At 38.3% G+C, this 13,270-nt stretch overlaps 1 protein-coding gene across 9 annotated transcripts in view; it reads left to right on the forward strand.

Moving 5' to 3' along the window:
* Positions 1 to 13,270, forward strand: part of cadpsb (Ca2+-dependent activator protein for secretion b) — a 129,493-nt gene that overhangs the window by 102,877 nt on the left and 13,346 nt on the right. For 6 of the 9 annotated variants that reach the window (XM_073870379.1, XM_073870378.1, XM_073870380.1 and 3 more), the window contains 8 exons: positions 1,930 to 2,086; positions 3,613 to 3,754; positions 6,234 to 6,395; positions 9,699 to 9,854; positions 9,995 to 10,142; positions 12,061 to 12,135; positions 12,241 to 12,324; positions 13,218 to 13,250. In XM_073870379.1, the coding sequence (XP_073726480.1) occupies positions 1,930 to 2,086; positions 3,613 to 3,754; positions 6,234 to 6,395; positions 9,699 to 9,854; positions 9,995 to 10,142; positions 12,061 to 12,135; positions 12,241 to 12,324; positions 13,218 to 13,250 (957 nt within the window). The remainder of the gene's footprint in view (positions 1 to 1,929; positions 2,087 to 3,612; positions 3,755 to 6,233; positions 6,396 to 9,698; positions 9,855 to 9,994; positions 10,143 to 12,060; positions 12,136 to 12,240; positions 12,325 to 13,217; positions 13,251 to 13,270) is intronic. The other 3 variants (XM_073870382.1, XM_073870386.1, XM_073870383.1) reach the window with 1 other exon arrangement.

The raw sequence follows: 13,270 nt of genomic DNA on the forward strand, positions 1-13,270 counted from the left end.
CTAATTTCTTTCTTACACTGTGAATTTGGGGAAATGTCATTGAAGCTGTGGGTTTAGTACCGCGGTAAAACCTACATAGCATGCAGCCAGATGTAATGATGAAGCCTCTGAAAAGGCTGATCAGTTTCCTGAATGGGTTTATCACTGGTCAGTTTTTTTCTTTTTTAATTAGAAGAAAAGTGTTTATGCCAAGACTGCAAGCAAGCCTGATTAATCTAAGCAACTCCTACTCAATATCCTCCAACCGACGCAAAATTTACAATCACTTAAAGAGATTAAAGCGCAGCATTGGAGAATTATTTAGTCGTGCCGAACGCATCAAGTTCCCATTGACAAATAAAGCCGCCAGCTGCTTGCTTGCAGTCTTCGGTGCATCGGGGACTGCAATGTTGCATGATCGCAAAACACATCCCCATCCCGAGGGTAGGGATGCAGTGATGTGAACAGTTGAATCACATCTTCCATTTGGAGGGCAAACGCATGCAGGGATTTCTACCCCACTTGCATGAGAACTGCACCTCCTCTAGCATCTTGCCTCCACTGGCGATTAATCCGATAAGGGAAAGATTGTTTTAAAGGGATATTCCACTTTTTTGAAGGTGTGCTCATTTTCCGGCTCCCCTGGAGTTGGGGATTTGATTCTTGCCGTTTTGGAGTCCGTTCGGCCGGTCTCCGGGTCTGGCGGTGCCACTTTTGGCATTTTTTGGCACGATCCGTTGAATCTTGTTGGACCATTGGCATCGCGCTGGGAAGTGGCCAGGGAGTTTCAATATTTTTCCTATTTGGGACTTGGCTCTTCTGTGGTTGCGTCGTGTGCTAAGACCGACAGAGAATTAAAAGCTTTCAATGACAGGACTATTTTCAGGCAGTGCGTAATATCACTACGCCTGCTGCAGCCATGTTACATCTTGGTTTTTTTTTATGATTGTATCTTAAATGTTTATTTTATGGCTTCTAAGGGTTACTTTTAATTGTTTTATTATTTTACTTTTATTTATTCTTCCTTTTAATTCTTTACTTCCATTGTTTTATTATTATGTGTTTTTTTTATCACCATGTCTATTTTATATATCTAACTTTTTTACTTATGTTAAGCGCTTTGAGAAATGAGTTTTAAAGGCGCTATACAAAATAAAGATATTATTATTATTATTATCAGCAAAGTCAATTATTATTACGCCAGAATGAGAGTATAGTTCCTAACCATATCTGCCTAGAAAATAGCAACTTTTAATTTTCTGTCGGTCGGTGCACGGTGTAGCTGCGGAGGAGTCAATTTTGAAGGGGAAAAGTATTGAAACTTTTTGGATGTTTTTTTGCCCAATGCTGGTGGTCTGGTTGGATTGAATGGGGTGTGCTGGGCTATGCTGGGGGTGCTGGCGCCGGACCCGGAGATCGGCTGAATGGATTCCGGAGCTGTGGGAATGAAATGTTTGGCTCTGGGGGAGCTGGAAAATTAGCATATTTTTTAGGGAAGTGGAATGTCCCTTTAAATTGGTACAAACATTTGCAACACACGATTTTAGCTTTTTAAAATTAAATCACAGATCCACTTTATTACACATAGAGGGTCTCAGAATTGTTAAGATATACTATTATAAAGAGGATCTGTTTTGAAATATAAGATGTAGAGTTTTCTGTGTTGCAAATTCATAAACGCTTTAAAGAAGGTTAAAGTTGAAGTCCATAATTGCCAACACGTAATTTTTACCCTGGTAAACTGGTTACTTGAATGCCTTATACACTTAATAATAAACACACATGGTAGCTGTACAGTATACCGTACCATGAAATGTTAAGTAAAGTCTTTGTTTCACAATGGTAGACACTTAATCAGTTTACTATCTTTAAATGGTCTGAGATTACCTCATGCTCTTGATTTCTAACTTTTTTTCTTTTTCTACCTTTTCTTCCTGTACTGAACGAAAGGCCTTTGCATGGTGGTCAGACCTGATGGTGGAACATGCTGAGAACTTCTTGTCTCTCTATGGTGTTGACATGGATGCCGCCCTTGAGATTCAGTCTCCTGAAAGCTGGGACAGTTTTCCGCTGTTTCAGCTTCTAAATGATTTCCTCCGTGCTGACTGTAAGTAAATTCAACAACAGCTGGTTAAGAGTTTGGATGTGATTGTAATCCACTGTATGGCAAACTCTGTCTACAAGAAGTAAAGTCATGCACCAGTATTCTTTTTGGAAGTGTCATCAATAAATTAATGGAGACAGGGGTTTTAGCAGGGTTCCCACGGGTCCTTGAAATCCTTGAAAGTTTGTGAATCTGGGGAAAATAATTCAAGGAAGTGCTTGAATCTATTTTATGCAAGAAAAAAAATCCATATTATTCCCTGTGTAGTGTAGGATAATATCATAAAATTTCTAGCCTTTTAAGCACATGCTAAACTGTTCGCTTTAAATGCTTATATCTTCTGTATGCGAATATTGATTCATACCAAAATGTTTTTTTGCATAGTTGTGTTTGACACATGAAAACGTCTCGGGTTACGTATGTAACTGTTGTTCCCTGAGAAGGGAACCAGACGCTGCGTCTCCCTTGCCATACTTCCTGCATCCCTGTAACGCCGTCTTTGGCAATATTTCAGATAGCGATAAACTTCCTGGCTGCAGTGTCACCCTGTCTTTGTTGTTAAGCTTCACTATTAGTTGAAATCGATATACACATTCAGACGCACTTACCCCTGGAGGCGTCCCCAAAGTGCCTCGAAAGGCAACTGTAACAATGCATCTTAAAAGGTAACACGATGTAACCTTGCTCTCACTTGAAATGTGTCCCCACATTTAGTACTTGAATTTGAGGGTATTGGACCTGTAAAATCCTTGAAAGGTCCTTGAATTTGAAGTTAACTAAGGTTTGGGAAGTGGGAACCCTGTTTTAGGCTATTTGTGACCCTGGATCACAAAACCAGTCATACGTTGCACGGGTATATTGATAGCAATAGCCAACAATACATTCTACATTGACTTAGGATATAAAGTTTTATGAAGATTATGTGTCATGAAGATATTTTGTCAATTTCCTACAGTAGAAATATCAAGAATGTATTTATCATTAGTAATATGTGTTGCTAAGGACTTAATTTGAACAACTTTTATGGTGATTTTCTCAATATTTGGATTTTTTGCACCCTCAGATTCCAGTTGTTCAAATAGCTGTATCCGGGCCAAATATTATGCTATGCTACAAATCAAATTCATCAATAGGCTTTATGCCCAGCTGCACTACTTCCTGCACTTCAGCCAGCTTCTTGTTTCTTGTCTGCCATTATTGGACAAACTGATTAATCCAGGTGTACCTGACCTCAGTAGTCACAACAACAATAATCAGACACATCTTGACTAATCAGTTTGTCCAATAATGGCAGACAGGAAACAAGGAGCTGGCTGAAGTTCAGGAAGTAGTGCAGCTGGGCATAAAGCCTATTGAAAGCGTATTTTTTTCAGCATTCAGATGATGTATAAAGGGTCACATTTATCTTTTAGTTTAGATACGTGTATAACTAATGCACCTATTCTGTGAGCCTCTGAAATATTTTTGTTCCTAATTCTTTAAAGTTGTCTTTACAACTTGTTTTTTCTCTCTGCCTCTGGTTTTTGCAGATCACCTGTGTAACGGAAAGTTTCACAAGCATCTGCAGGACCTGTACGCCCCTCTTGTGGTGCGATATGTGGATCTCATGGAGTCCTCCATTGCTCAATCCATTCACAGGGGTTTCGAGCGAGAATCATGGGAGCCTGTTAAGTAAGACACCACTTCCTCAACAAAATTGGGCAGCGACCGAGCGACGGGAAAAACATCAAGAAAAAGCAAATAAATGAAATCATATTTAAGACACATCCATACCCCAAGTATTTATTATAAGAGAGATGATATAAATCTATCCAATAACATAATAAGGTTATTTAGCTTTCACTTAGGTAGAGTTGGAAACTAGTTTGTTTAAAGCGTCAGAACCATAATAACCCATTTATAATTTATAACTAATAGTTTTAACAGTATTAAATAGAGTGACATCATTACCATTCTTATGTAAAGTCTTAAAGATAAAGCTTCTAGGGTTTTTCACAGCAATGCCAAAGAATAGCCATTTTTGGTTCCTTAAAGAAATAGTTCACCCAAAAATGGAAATTCGGTCATTAATTACACATCCTCGTGTTGTTACAAACCTGTATAAATTTCTTTGTTGTACTGAACATAAAGGAAGATATTTGTAATGAAGCAGGAAACCGAAACACCATTGACTTTAATAGTACGGAAACAACACTATCGAAGGCAATGGGCCTCAAAAACGGTTTGGTTACAAACATTGCTCAAAAATATCTTCCTTTGTGTTCAGAAAAACAAAGAAATGAGTACAGGCTTGGAACAACTTGCGGGTGAGTAAATGATGACAAAAGTTTGATTTTTGGGGAAACTATCCATTTAAAGAACCTTTAAATCAAAGGTTCATGCAACATGATCTCACAAAGTTCTGCATTGTTACGAATTTTTTCGTGGCCGACTACGGACTTTCTTTTCCGTGTCATTGTCACGTGTTGGCTACTCAACTTTTTTTTTCTATTTTTAAACCATTGTCGCTTCGGTTTAGGGTTAGATTTGGTGTTTGCATTAGGATGTCACTTTAAGTATTGGCTTATACTATTTTTATATTTTCTAAATTTTAACCCATTGTCGCCTGGCGTTAGGGGTAGAGTTGGGTTTGGGTAAGGATGTAATTTTATGTAAATCTAACCCTTAACTGAAGCTAGCCTGGTCCAACCAGACTCTCGTACATTCATTTAATTTGTACAGAGCTTCTAGCCACGCTCCATTGCAAAGCGTTACTTCCATTAAGGAGGGTCCTCTGTTGAAGTTTAAAACTATTGGATCTGCCCAGAGTCGCTCTGGATCTGCCATTACCAATCGCTAACGTTTGGTCGTGACGTATATCATGCACCGAAACCAAGTAAGAATAATCAGACAAACAAAACTTAGCAAACCTGGTTCTTGCTCCAGCTTTAACTTCTGTATATTCGGCAGTTTTGCAACAACTGACCGAATAGCTTTTCTCACGCTGCCATTACTGAACTACAACTCAAACTGACGCACGACCTCAACGTCATCATTCTTAGCCACCCCCATCTGTTCGCTGTTTGGTCCTGCAGATTTTTGCTGGAGAAAATGAAACTCTACAGAGCAGTCCCAGACGTAGTACTGAAGCGAAATGAAAATTAAGCGGAAGCACGTAGGAGGGCGGAGCAAGCCTAAACCGAAGCGACAATGGAAAAAAAATAAGAAAAACAGTTGAGTAATCAATCCGTGACAATGACACGGAAAAGAAAGTCTGTGGTACGGCCACGGAAAAATTCGGAGATCCGTGACAATGCCATGGAAAAATGAGCAAAATATTTCATGACTATACCACGGAAATTCATGAGATCAGGTTGGTTCATAAGTAAACCATTTCTTTCTTAAATTTGTAAAGTCGGTAGCACAAAATACTGCAGACTTTACAAATGTAAGAACGAAATGGTCCCAAGATTCTTTGGATGTAAACGTTATTTCATGGAACCACAGAGCTCATCACAAAGCCTTTTAGGAACCATTATTTTTAAGACTGTGTGAATCCAAACATCAGAGTTCACAGGGTGCACAATCTATCAGGATAGATGCACTGTAAGTCATCTTGCAGGTCTCCATCTTTTTTTTTGTGAACTAACCCTCATATTGTGCGCTTTAAACGAAATGCTTTTTATGTCCTAATCAATTGTACTGTCATGCTTGATTTTAGTTTGCATGTTGATTTTAATGATTTCATTTCGGTTCCCGGTGAAGATGTCCAAATGTTCCAATTTCCAAGCTTACCGAATACTTTTCTGTCCATTAAACTGATGCCCCTTTGAGAAATATGTCCAACATGGTTTTTCTCATTCGTTTGTTTGTCTGTTTTCTATGTGTCCCCAAACCTTCAAAGCTGCTGTGTATTCTTGCTGTCAAAAAGTTTTTGTATATATGTGTGTGTGTGTGCTGATGTCAATATTATTGAACACAAGTTTCTTTCTACTCAGATTCCCTCCCACACATTTAACGACCAGTTTTTGATGTTTGTGTCTGCTAAAGATGATCTTTTCCATTTCTAAGTTTCTCTCTTTTTCGTACCGTATGTCTTGCATTGCTTATTTGCGGCATTCCACTCTGCCACTGTTATGGATTTTTTTCTTTTTTTTGTCTGTTTCTGCAGGAGTTTAACAAGTAATCTGCCCAATGTGAATCTACCAAATGTGAACCTCCAAATTCCCAAAGTACCAAATCTTCCCGTGCCAGTAGCAGGACTATCTGTTAACCTTCCGCAAATGCCTAGCTTTTCCACTCCGTCCTGGATGGCTGCTATTTATGACTCTGAGTGTGTATTCAATGCATTTACCTGAGATCTGATGCATATAAAAGTCGTCTTGGCATGAAAATGTTTTGAGATCAAGGTAAATCAGTATTGGCGGTTAAGTACTGTTAGACATTTGCCAAAAGTGAAGAGCATACTGTATAAAACACACCAGAAGAGCATCAGCAATGGATGTAGATTGAGTACCGGCCAAGAACATTTGCCTCTAAAATCATTCTCATGTCAAGTAGGCTGTGAAGGGTACAGACAGACTTACAGTATGTGGTGTTATTTGAAACGAGAACTGAAAAGCTCTTCATTTTCCTCAGTGTGCATGCCATTGAGGTTGGATTTAGGTGTCGAGATCTGGATTGTAACCCAATCCTACAATCAGGCCCACATATTACACTGTAAAAAGTCAAACTTAAAAAATGATTTTAATTGGTAACACATAAAAAAAGTTGTTTCAATATTTTATTATTTATTATTTTTCATTTAAAGTGTTCTTCACTTAAACATATACATTGAAACAACTTAATTTTTTAGGTGTTACCAATTGAAGTCATTTTTTACGTTTTCACTTTTTACAGTGTAGTCCAATACGATGCAACCAATGCATCTGTTAGAAGTTGCAAATGAGTTAAATCTCTCAACTTTACACTGTAAAAAAAGATTTGTTGGTTCAACTTTTAAAGGAGTAAGTTACCTGGTTGCCTTGAAAGTTTGAGTTTGTTCAACTTAAAAATATTTTTTGAAGGGATGGTTCACCCAAAAATTTAAATTCTGTAAAAAATTCTCATGTTGTTCTTTTAAAGGGAATGTTGGATAGGGCTCTGATTGGTTTATTTGACGTTACGCCCAAACCACACCTATGAATAATGAACCTACTTCAGAACATCCCCTTATTGATTTGCGCCTGGTGCAAAAGTTATTTCTCCCGCCGGGAAAATAGCAACAGCGCCCAAGATCTGCCCAAAAAGTCCATTGCGCTTTGCGCTTCGCACTTGCGTTTCAGATCGTTAAAATAGGGCCCATTGTGTTAATGATGAAGAAGATATTTTGAGAAATGATGGTAAGCACACAGTTGACGGTACTCATTGAATTCCATCATATTTGTTTATACCTACTATGGAAGTCAATGGCTTAGAACAACATGAGGATGAGAAAATGATGACATTATTTTCATTTTTGGGTGAACTATCCCTTTAACTTAAAGGAAAACACCACAGTTTTTCAATATTTTACTACGTTCTTACCTCAACTTAGATGAATTAATACATACCTATCTTTTTTCAATGCGTGCACTTAATCTTTGTACAGCGCATCGTGAATGTGTTAGCATTTAACCTAGCCCCATTCCTTCCTAAGGATCCAAATGGGCATAAATTTAGAAGCCACCAAACCCTTCCATGTTTTCCCTATTTAAAGACTGTTACATGAGTGGTTACACGAGTAAGTATGGTGCCACAAAATTACTCGGGCGCAGTAATAATGACTGAAGTTTGAGCGAGAGGGGGAGTAGTCAGGAGTGATGATGTTACTGCGTGCCGCGGTCAAAGTGCTGCAAACTTAGTGCTCTTCCCCCATAAAATATAGTTCTCATTTTTATCCGCTTAAAAATCGCCACGTTTTATTTTGTGCCACCATATCTACTCATGTAACCGTCTTTAAAGGTGCAGTGTGTAAATTTTAGCGGCATCTAGTGGTGAGGTTGTGAATTGTAACCAACGGCTCAGTCCAATGCTCACCCCTCGCTTTGAAACAAATAGAGAAGCTACTGTAGCCACCACCGGACAAACATGTAATTGTCGGAGACAACTTAGTAAAAAAGTTTGTCTGTTAAGAGCTTCTGTAGAAACATGGCGGCACAAAATGGCATCTTCCATGTAAGTGGACCCTCGGTTTATGTAGATAAAATCGTCTCATTTTAAGGTAATAAACACATAACAGTTCATTATGAAAGATCTTTATACACCCCTGATAATATAGTTTTGTATATTATTTTGCATTTCTGTGAAAAGATCCTTCAAAAAATTACATACTGCACCTTTAAACAGGGAAAACATGGAAGTGTTCGGTCGCTTCTAAATTCATCCCTGGCTAGGCTAAATGCTAAGACATTCACGATGCGGACTAATATTTTTATATTGACTTGGCTCGGGGTTTTGAGGCAACCAGGTAACATATTTTTCAGGTTGAACCAGCTTTTTTACAGTGTTACTACTTTCTAAAAGTGCCTGCATGACGAATGCTGGACATTAGGGTTTGTTGAGTATTTCCGAGAACTGATATGAGCATCAGACCAACATAACTCTTGTCATATCAGTGGTAGGAAGAATGTTTATGAGGAAAACACTAGATAGAGAATGAAGGGTGGTCGGGCACATCGTTGGGGTTGGTTTGGTGTGAAAGGTACTAGTTGGTGTGGGTTGAAAAAACTTCCTGCCTGGTTGTGTTGTAGCTCTGTCATTGCGCTGGTAGCTGATGCTCTGAAGTAGATGGTACTTCAGTGTAACTGGCATCCAAGGCAGTAGAAAGTGGATCCTATAGAGTTCAAACATCAGAGTTGGCTTTATTTTTGAAGAGATTTTATCTTAAATACTTGATCATATACCTAAACAATTCCATACGACTTTGATGTTTTAACTCTTTCCTTGCCCTTATGACCCCCCCTTCCAATCCCACATATTTCTACGCAGGATGACAGCATCCTCAGAGTCAACTGCATGATTTGCGCCCTATAGCCTCAGTGGACTTGAGTGGTGAGAGAAAGCTTGAACTTAAATGACATTGCACCTCTTTAACATTAAATGCATATTTGCATAATGTCTAACAGAAGGAATAGTTTACCCAAAAACTTCTTTTGTTGTCCCAAACCCATTAAACTTTCTTCCATGCACCACAAAGGCAGATTATTAGGACCAAATGAACATGGGTTTGGAACACCACAAAGGTGAGTAAATGGTGACAGAAGTTATTTGGGTATATTTTTCCTTTTTTATTCAGCTTGTTTTGGTCAAATAAGTGGGCAGGGTTTGGTTAACTCCGTCCTTCAAAGCCTTCTCTCACCATGACCTTCATAGACCCCCCACCCCTATTTAAATTAATGACAGAGTATGCATGAACACAGTACTGTAGGTTGCATAACCACACTAACATGTGAGATAATTCATATGTTTTTAACGTACCCGTCTTGTTATTTTACCATACATCACATTCTCAATTGGTGTATGGTTAAAATAAAGCAATCCAAAATAAATAAAGTCAGAGATGCTGTCAACAGGTTGACAAAACCATTGACCTCAGATGTCTTACTGTGCCTGGCAGCAATGGCTCAGGAACATCGGAAGATCTTTTCTGGAAGTTGGATGCCCTCCAGACCTTCATCAGAGACCTTCACTGGCCAGAAGAAGAATTTGCCAAGCACCTGGACAACCGCATGAAGAACATGTCGAGCGACATGATCGAAACCAGCGTGAAACGGTAAAAATACGTCTAAAATCGAGACTTAACAGAAGAATATAAACCTGATAAGACTATTTGAAACTTCTTACAAAACCTTTAAATATCTGCAAAAATTTTATGTATAAGATGACTCATTTATTTCACGCTGTGGTCAACAGCACCAGGGGAGCATTTGAATCTAAGCTGGCCAAAAGCAGCCGTTCAACAGACTTCCGCATCCCACTGTCCTTATGCACCATGTTTAATGTGATGGTGGACGCCAAGGACCAGTCTGCTAAACTGTGTGCCATGGAAATAGGCCAGGAGGTAATTGCCAAAACTTTTAATAAGCGTTGTGATAGACGATAGCTTGATCTACTATACAATGTATTTTCCCTCAGGAGCTTTAAAAAACAATTATGTAACCTTAAAGGAATATTCCATCCTCTTACAAGAAAAATCCAGACAATTCACTCACCACCATGTCCTCCAAAATGTTGATGTCTTTCTTTGTTCAGTCGAGAAGAAATTATGTTTTTTGGGGAAAGCATTCCAGGATTTTTCTCGTTTTGATGGACTTTAATAGAGCCCAACATTTAATACTTAACTCAACACTTAACAGTTTTTTTTCAACGGAGTTTCAAAGGTCTATAAACGATCCCAAACGAGGCACAAGGGTCCCATCTAGCGAAACGATTGTCGTTTTTGACAAGAAAAGTGGAAAATATGCTCTTTTAGGCCACAACTTTTCGTCTAGGTCCGGTCCAGCGCGACCTAAACGTAAATGCGTAGTGACGTAGGGAGGTCACGTATATATAAAACGCACATTTGCGGACCATTGTAAACAATAAACTGACACAAAGACATTAATTAGTATCATTCCACATACAACAACGTAGGAACGGTCCTCTTTCAAGACGCTTGTAAACACTGGGGCGGAGTTTCGCGTTCGTCCTCTGTGACCTCTTGACGTCATGACGTATTGCTTGGGGTCAGCTGGCGCATCACGACCGGATCTAGACGAGAAGTTGTGGTTTAAAGGTGGATATTTTTTATTTTTCTTGTCAAAAATGACAATCGTTTCGCTAGATAAGACCCTTATGCCTCGTTTGGGATCGTTTATAGTCCTTTGAAACTCCGTTGAAAAAAACTGTTAAGTGTTGAGTTAAGTATTAAATGTTGGGCTCTATTAAAGTCCATTAAAATGAAAAAAATCCTGGAATGTTTTCCTCAAAAAACATAATTTCTTCTGGACTGAACAAAGAAAGACATCAACACCCCGGATGACATGGTGGTGAGTAAATTATCTGGATTTTTCTTTTAAGAAAATGGAACACTTTGAGCTTGTATACCTTAGCCTTTAGAGAGCAAGAATGGGACCAGGCAACCTGGTCTCACGGAAAACGATTACGATTTTATTTGTATGATATGAATTGAACAGAAATGTACAATTATTTCGAAAAAGCTATAATGAAGTTCCATCACTAACACTAACATCATTGGGGCGTACTAATGTCCAAATGAGATCGTACAAATTAGCAAAATAGATACTGTGTGGACATAACGGTCCCAGTCAGGGTTACCTAAAAGTATGTTTTAGTTTTGTTAAAGGGGACATATCGCAAGACTTTTTTAAGATGTCAAATAAATATTTGGTGTCCCCAGAGTACATATGTGAAGTTTTAGCTCAAAATACCACATAGATAATTTATTATAGCATGTTAAAATTACCACTTTGTAGGTGCGAGCAAATGTGCCGTTTTGGGTGTGTCCCTTTAAATGCAATGAGCTGATCTCTGTACTAAATTTCAGTCCATGGTTGAATAGTGTAGATTAAGGGGCAGTATTATCCCCTTCTGACATCACAAGGGGAGATCAATTTTAATGACCTATTTTTTACATGTTTGCAGAGAATGGTTTATCAAAATTAAGTTACTGGGTTGATCTTTTTCACATTTTCTAGGCTGATAGAATCACCCAATTATAGCACTTAAATGCAGAAAAAGTCAGATTTTCATGATACCTCCCTTTTAACATAAAAGTTTAACTTTTAGGCCAAGCTTTATGTAGATGCTCATTCTGTGAACATTAATCATCAAAAACTTGCAAGCTAGGTCATACTTTTTATTTTAGACTTTGTTTATACAGCTGTGCCATACATACATAAAGCTGTTGCTAAATCCACTGAACTTTGTATTTATGCTACATTCCTGTCTAAGTGTTTGAACCTGTCTCCAACTTTCAGAAACAGTACCATTCTCATATCGATGAGCTCATTGAAGAGAGTGTAAAAGACATGATTTCCTTTTTGGTGGCAAAGGTATGTTTTCAGACAACAGCACATACAAAGACACAAGGCATTGTAAAAGATTTGCATTGTTTGGTTGTTGAGTTGTTGTTTAGTCAACCGTGCTTTTGTGCACAGTTTGTGGCAATTTTGGAGAGCGTACTTGCCAAGATCTCCAGGTATGATGAGGGAACTCTCTTCTCGTCCTTTCTTTCCTTCACGGTAAGAATAAACTCTTGCCACTTTCTTTATTCAGTTCCAATGTAATGAGATAGTTTTTTTAAAGGTGCACTTTTACTTATTTTTAGCTGTTTTCGGTTACTGATGCCATGGTAGAAACGACTATAATTTCTAGGTTTATATTTGTGCTGCCCCATCGGCAAAGGGGGGCACACGGGGGCAGTGCCCCCTCAGGAAAAGACTGCATGCCCCCCAACGTACGGTCAATCGTATTATTTAAGACAAAAAAATTATGTGAACTTGAACACTTTTATTACGAGTGCTCGTGCTCTCTCTCGTTCAATGAACGCTCTTTTCAGCAGTATTTAACCACAGGAAAGGAACTACAGAAAATTAAAAGTTGCGATTTTCTAGGCAGATATGGTTAGGACTATACTATCATTCTGGCGTCAAATCAAGGACTTTGCTGGTGTAACATGGCTGTAAGAGATTATGCACTGCCCAAAAATAAATTCCTCTGCCATAAATTTACATTTTCTGTCGGTCTTAGTACACAATGTAACTACAGAAGAGTCAAGTTTTAAATAGAAAAAATATTGAAACTATCTGATCATTTTTAGCGCAATGCTAATGGTCTAATCAGATTCAATGGATTGCGCTAAGCTATGCTAAAAGTGGTAGCGCCAGACCCGGAGATCAGCCAAATGGTTTCCAAAATGGTAAAAATCAAATGTTTACCTCTAGGGGAGCTGGAAAATTAGTATATTAAAAAAAAGTGGAATGTCCCTTTAAAGTGAGAAAATTTAAGCTTCTAATTTTTAGGTGTTACCAATTGAAGTATTTTTACTTTTTACAGTGTATTGCACTTTTAAAAGCACTTTCAAATATTTTTCCAAAACAAGATGCACTTGAGTCAAAGTCCTTGTTGTTTTTAGGTCAAAGCAGCATCGAAGTATGTGGATGTCCCTGTGAGTATTAAATAGGAACA

This window comes from Misgurnus anguillicaudatus, chromosome 8 (assembly GCF_027580225.2).
Source record: "Misgurnus anguillicaudatus chromosome 8, ASM2758022v2, whole genome shotgun sequence".
NCBI classification, from domain to species: Eukaryota; Metazoa; Chordata; class Actinopteri; order Cypriniformes; family Cobitidae; genus Misgurnus; species Misgurnus anguillicaudatus.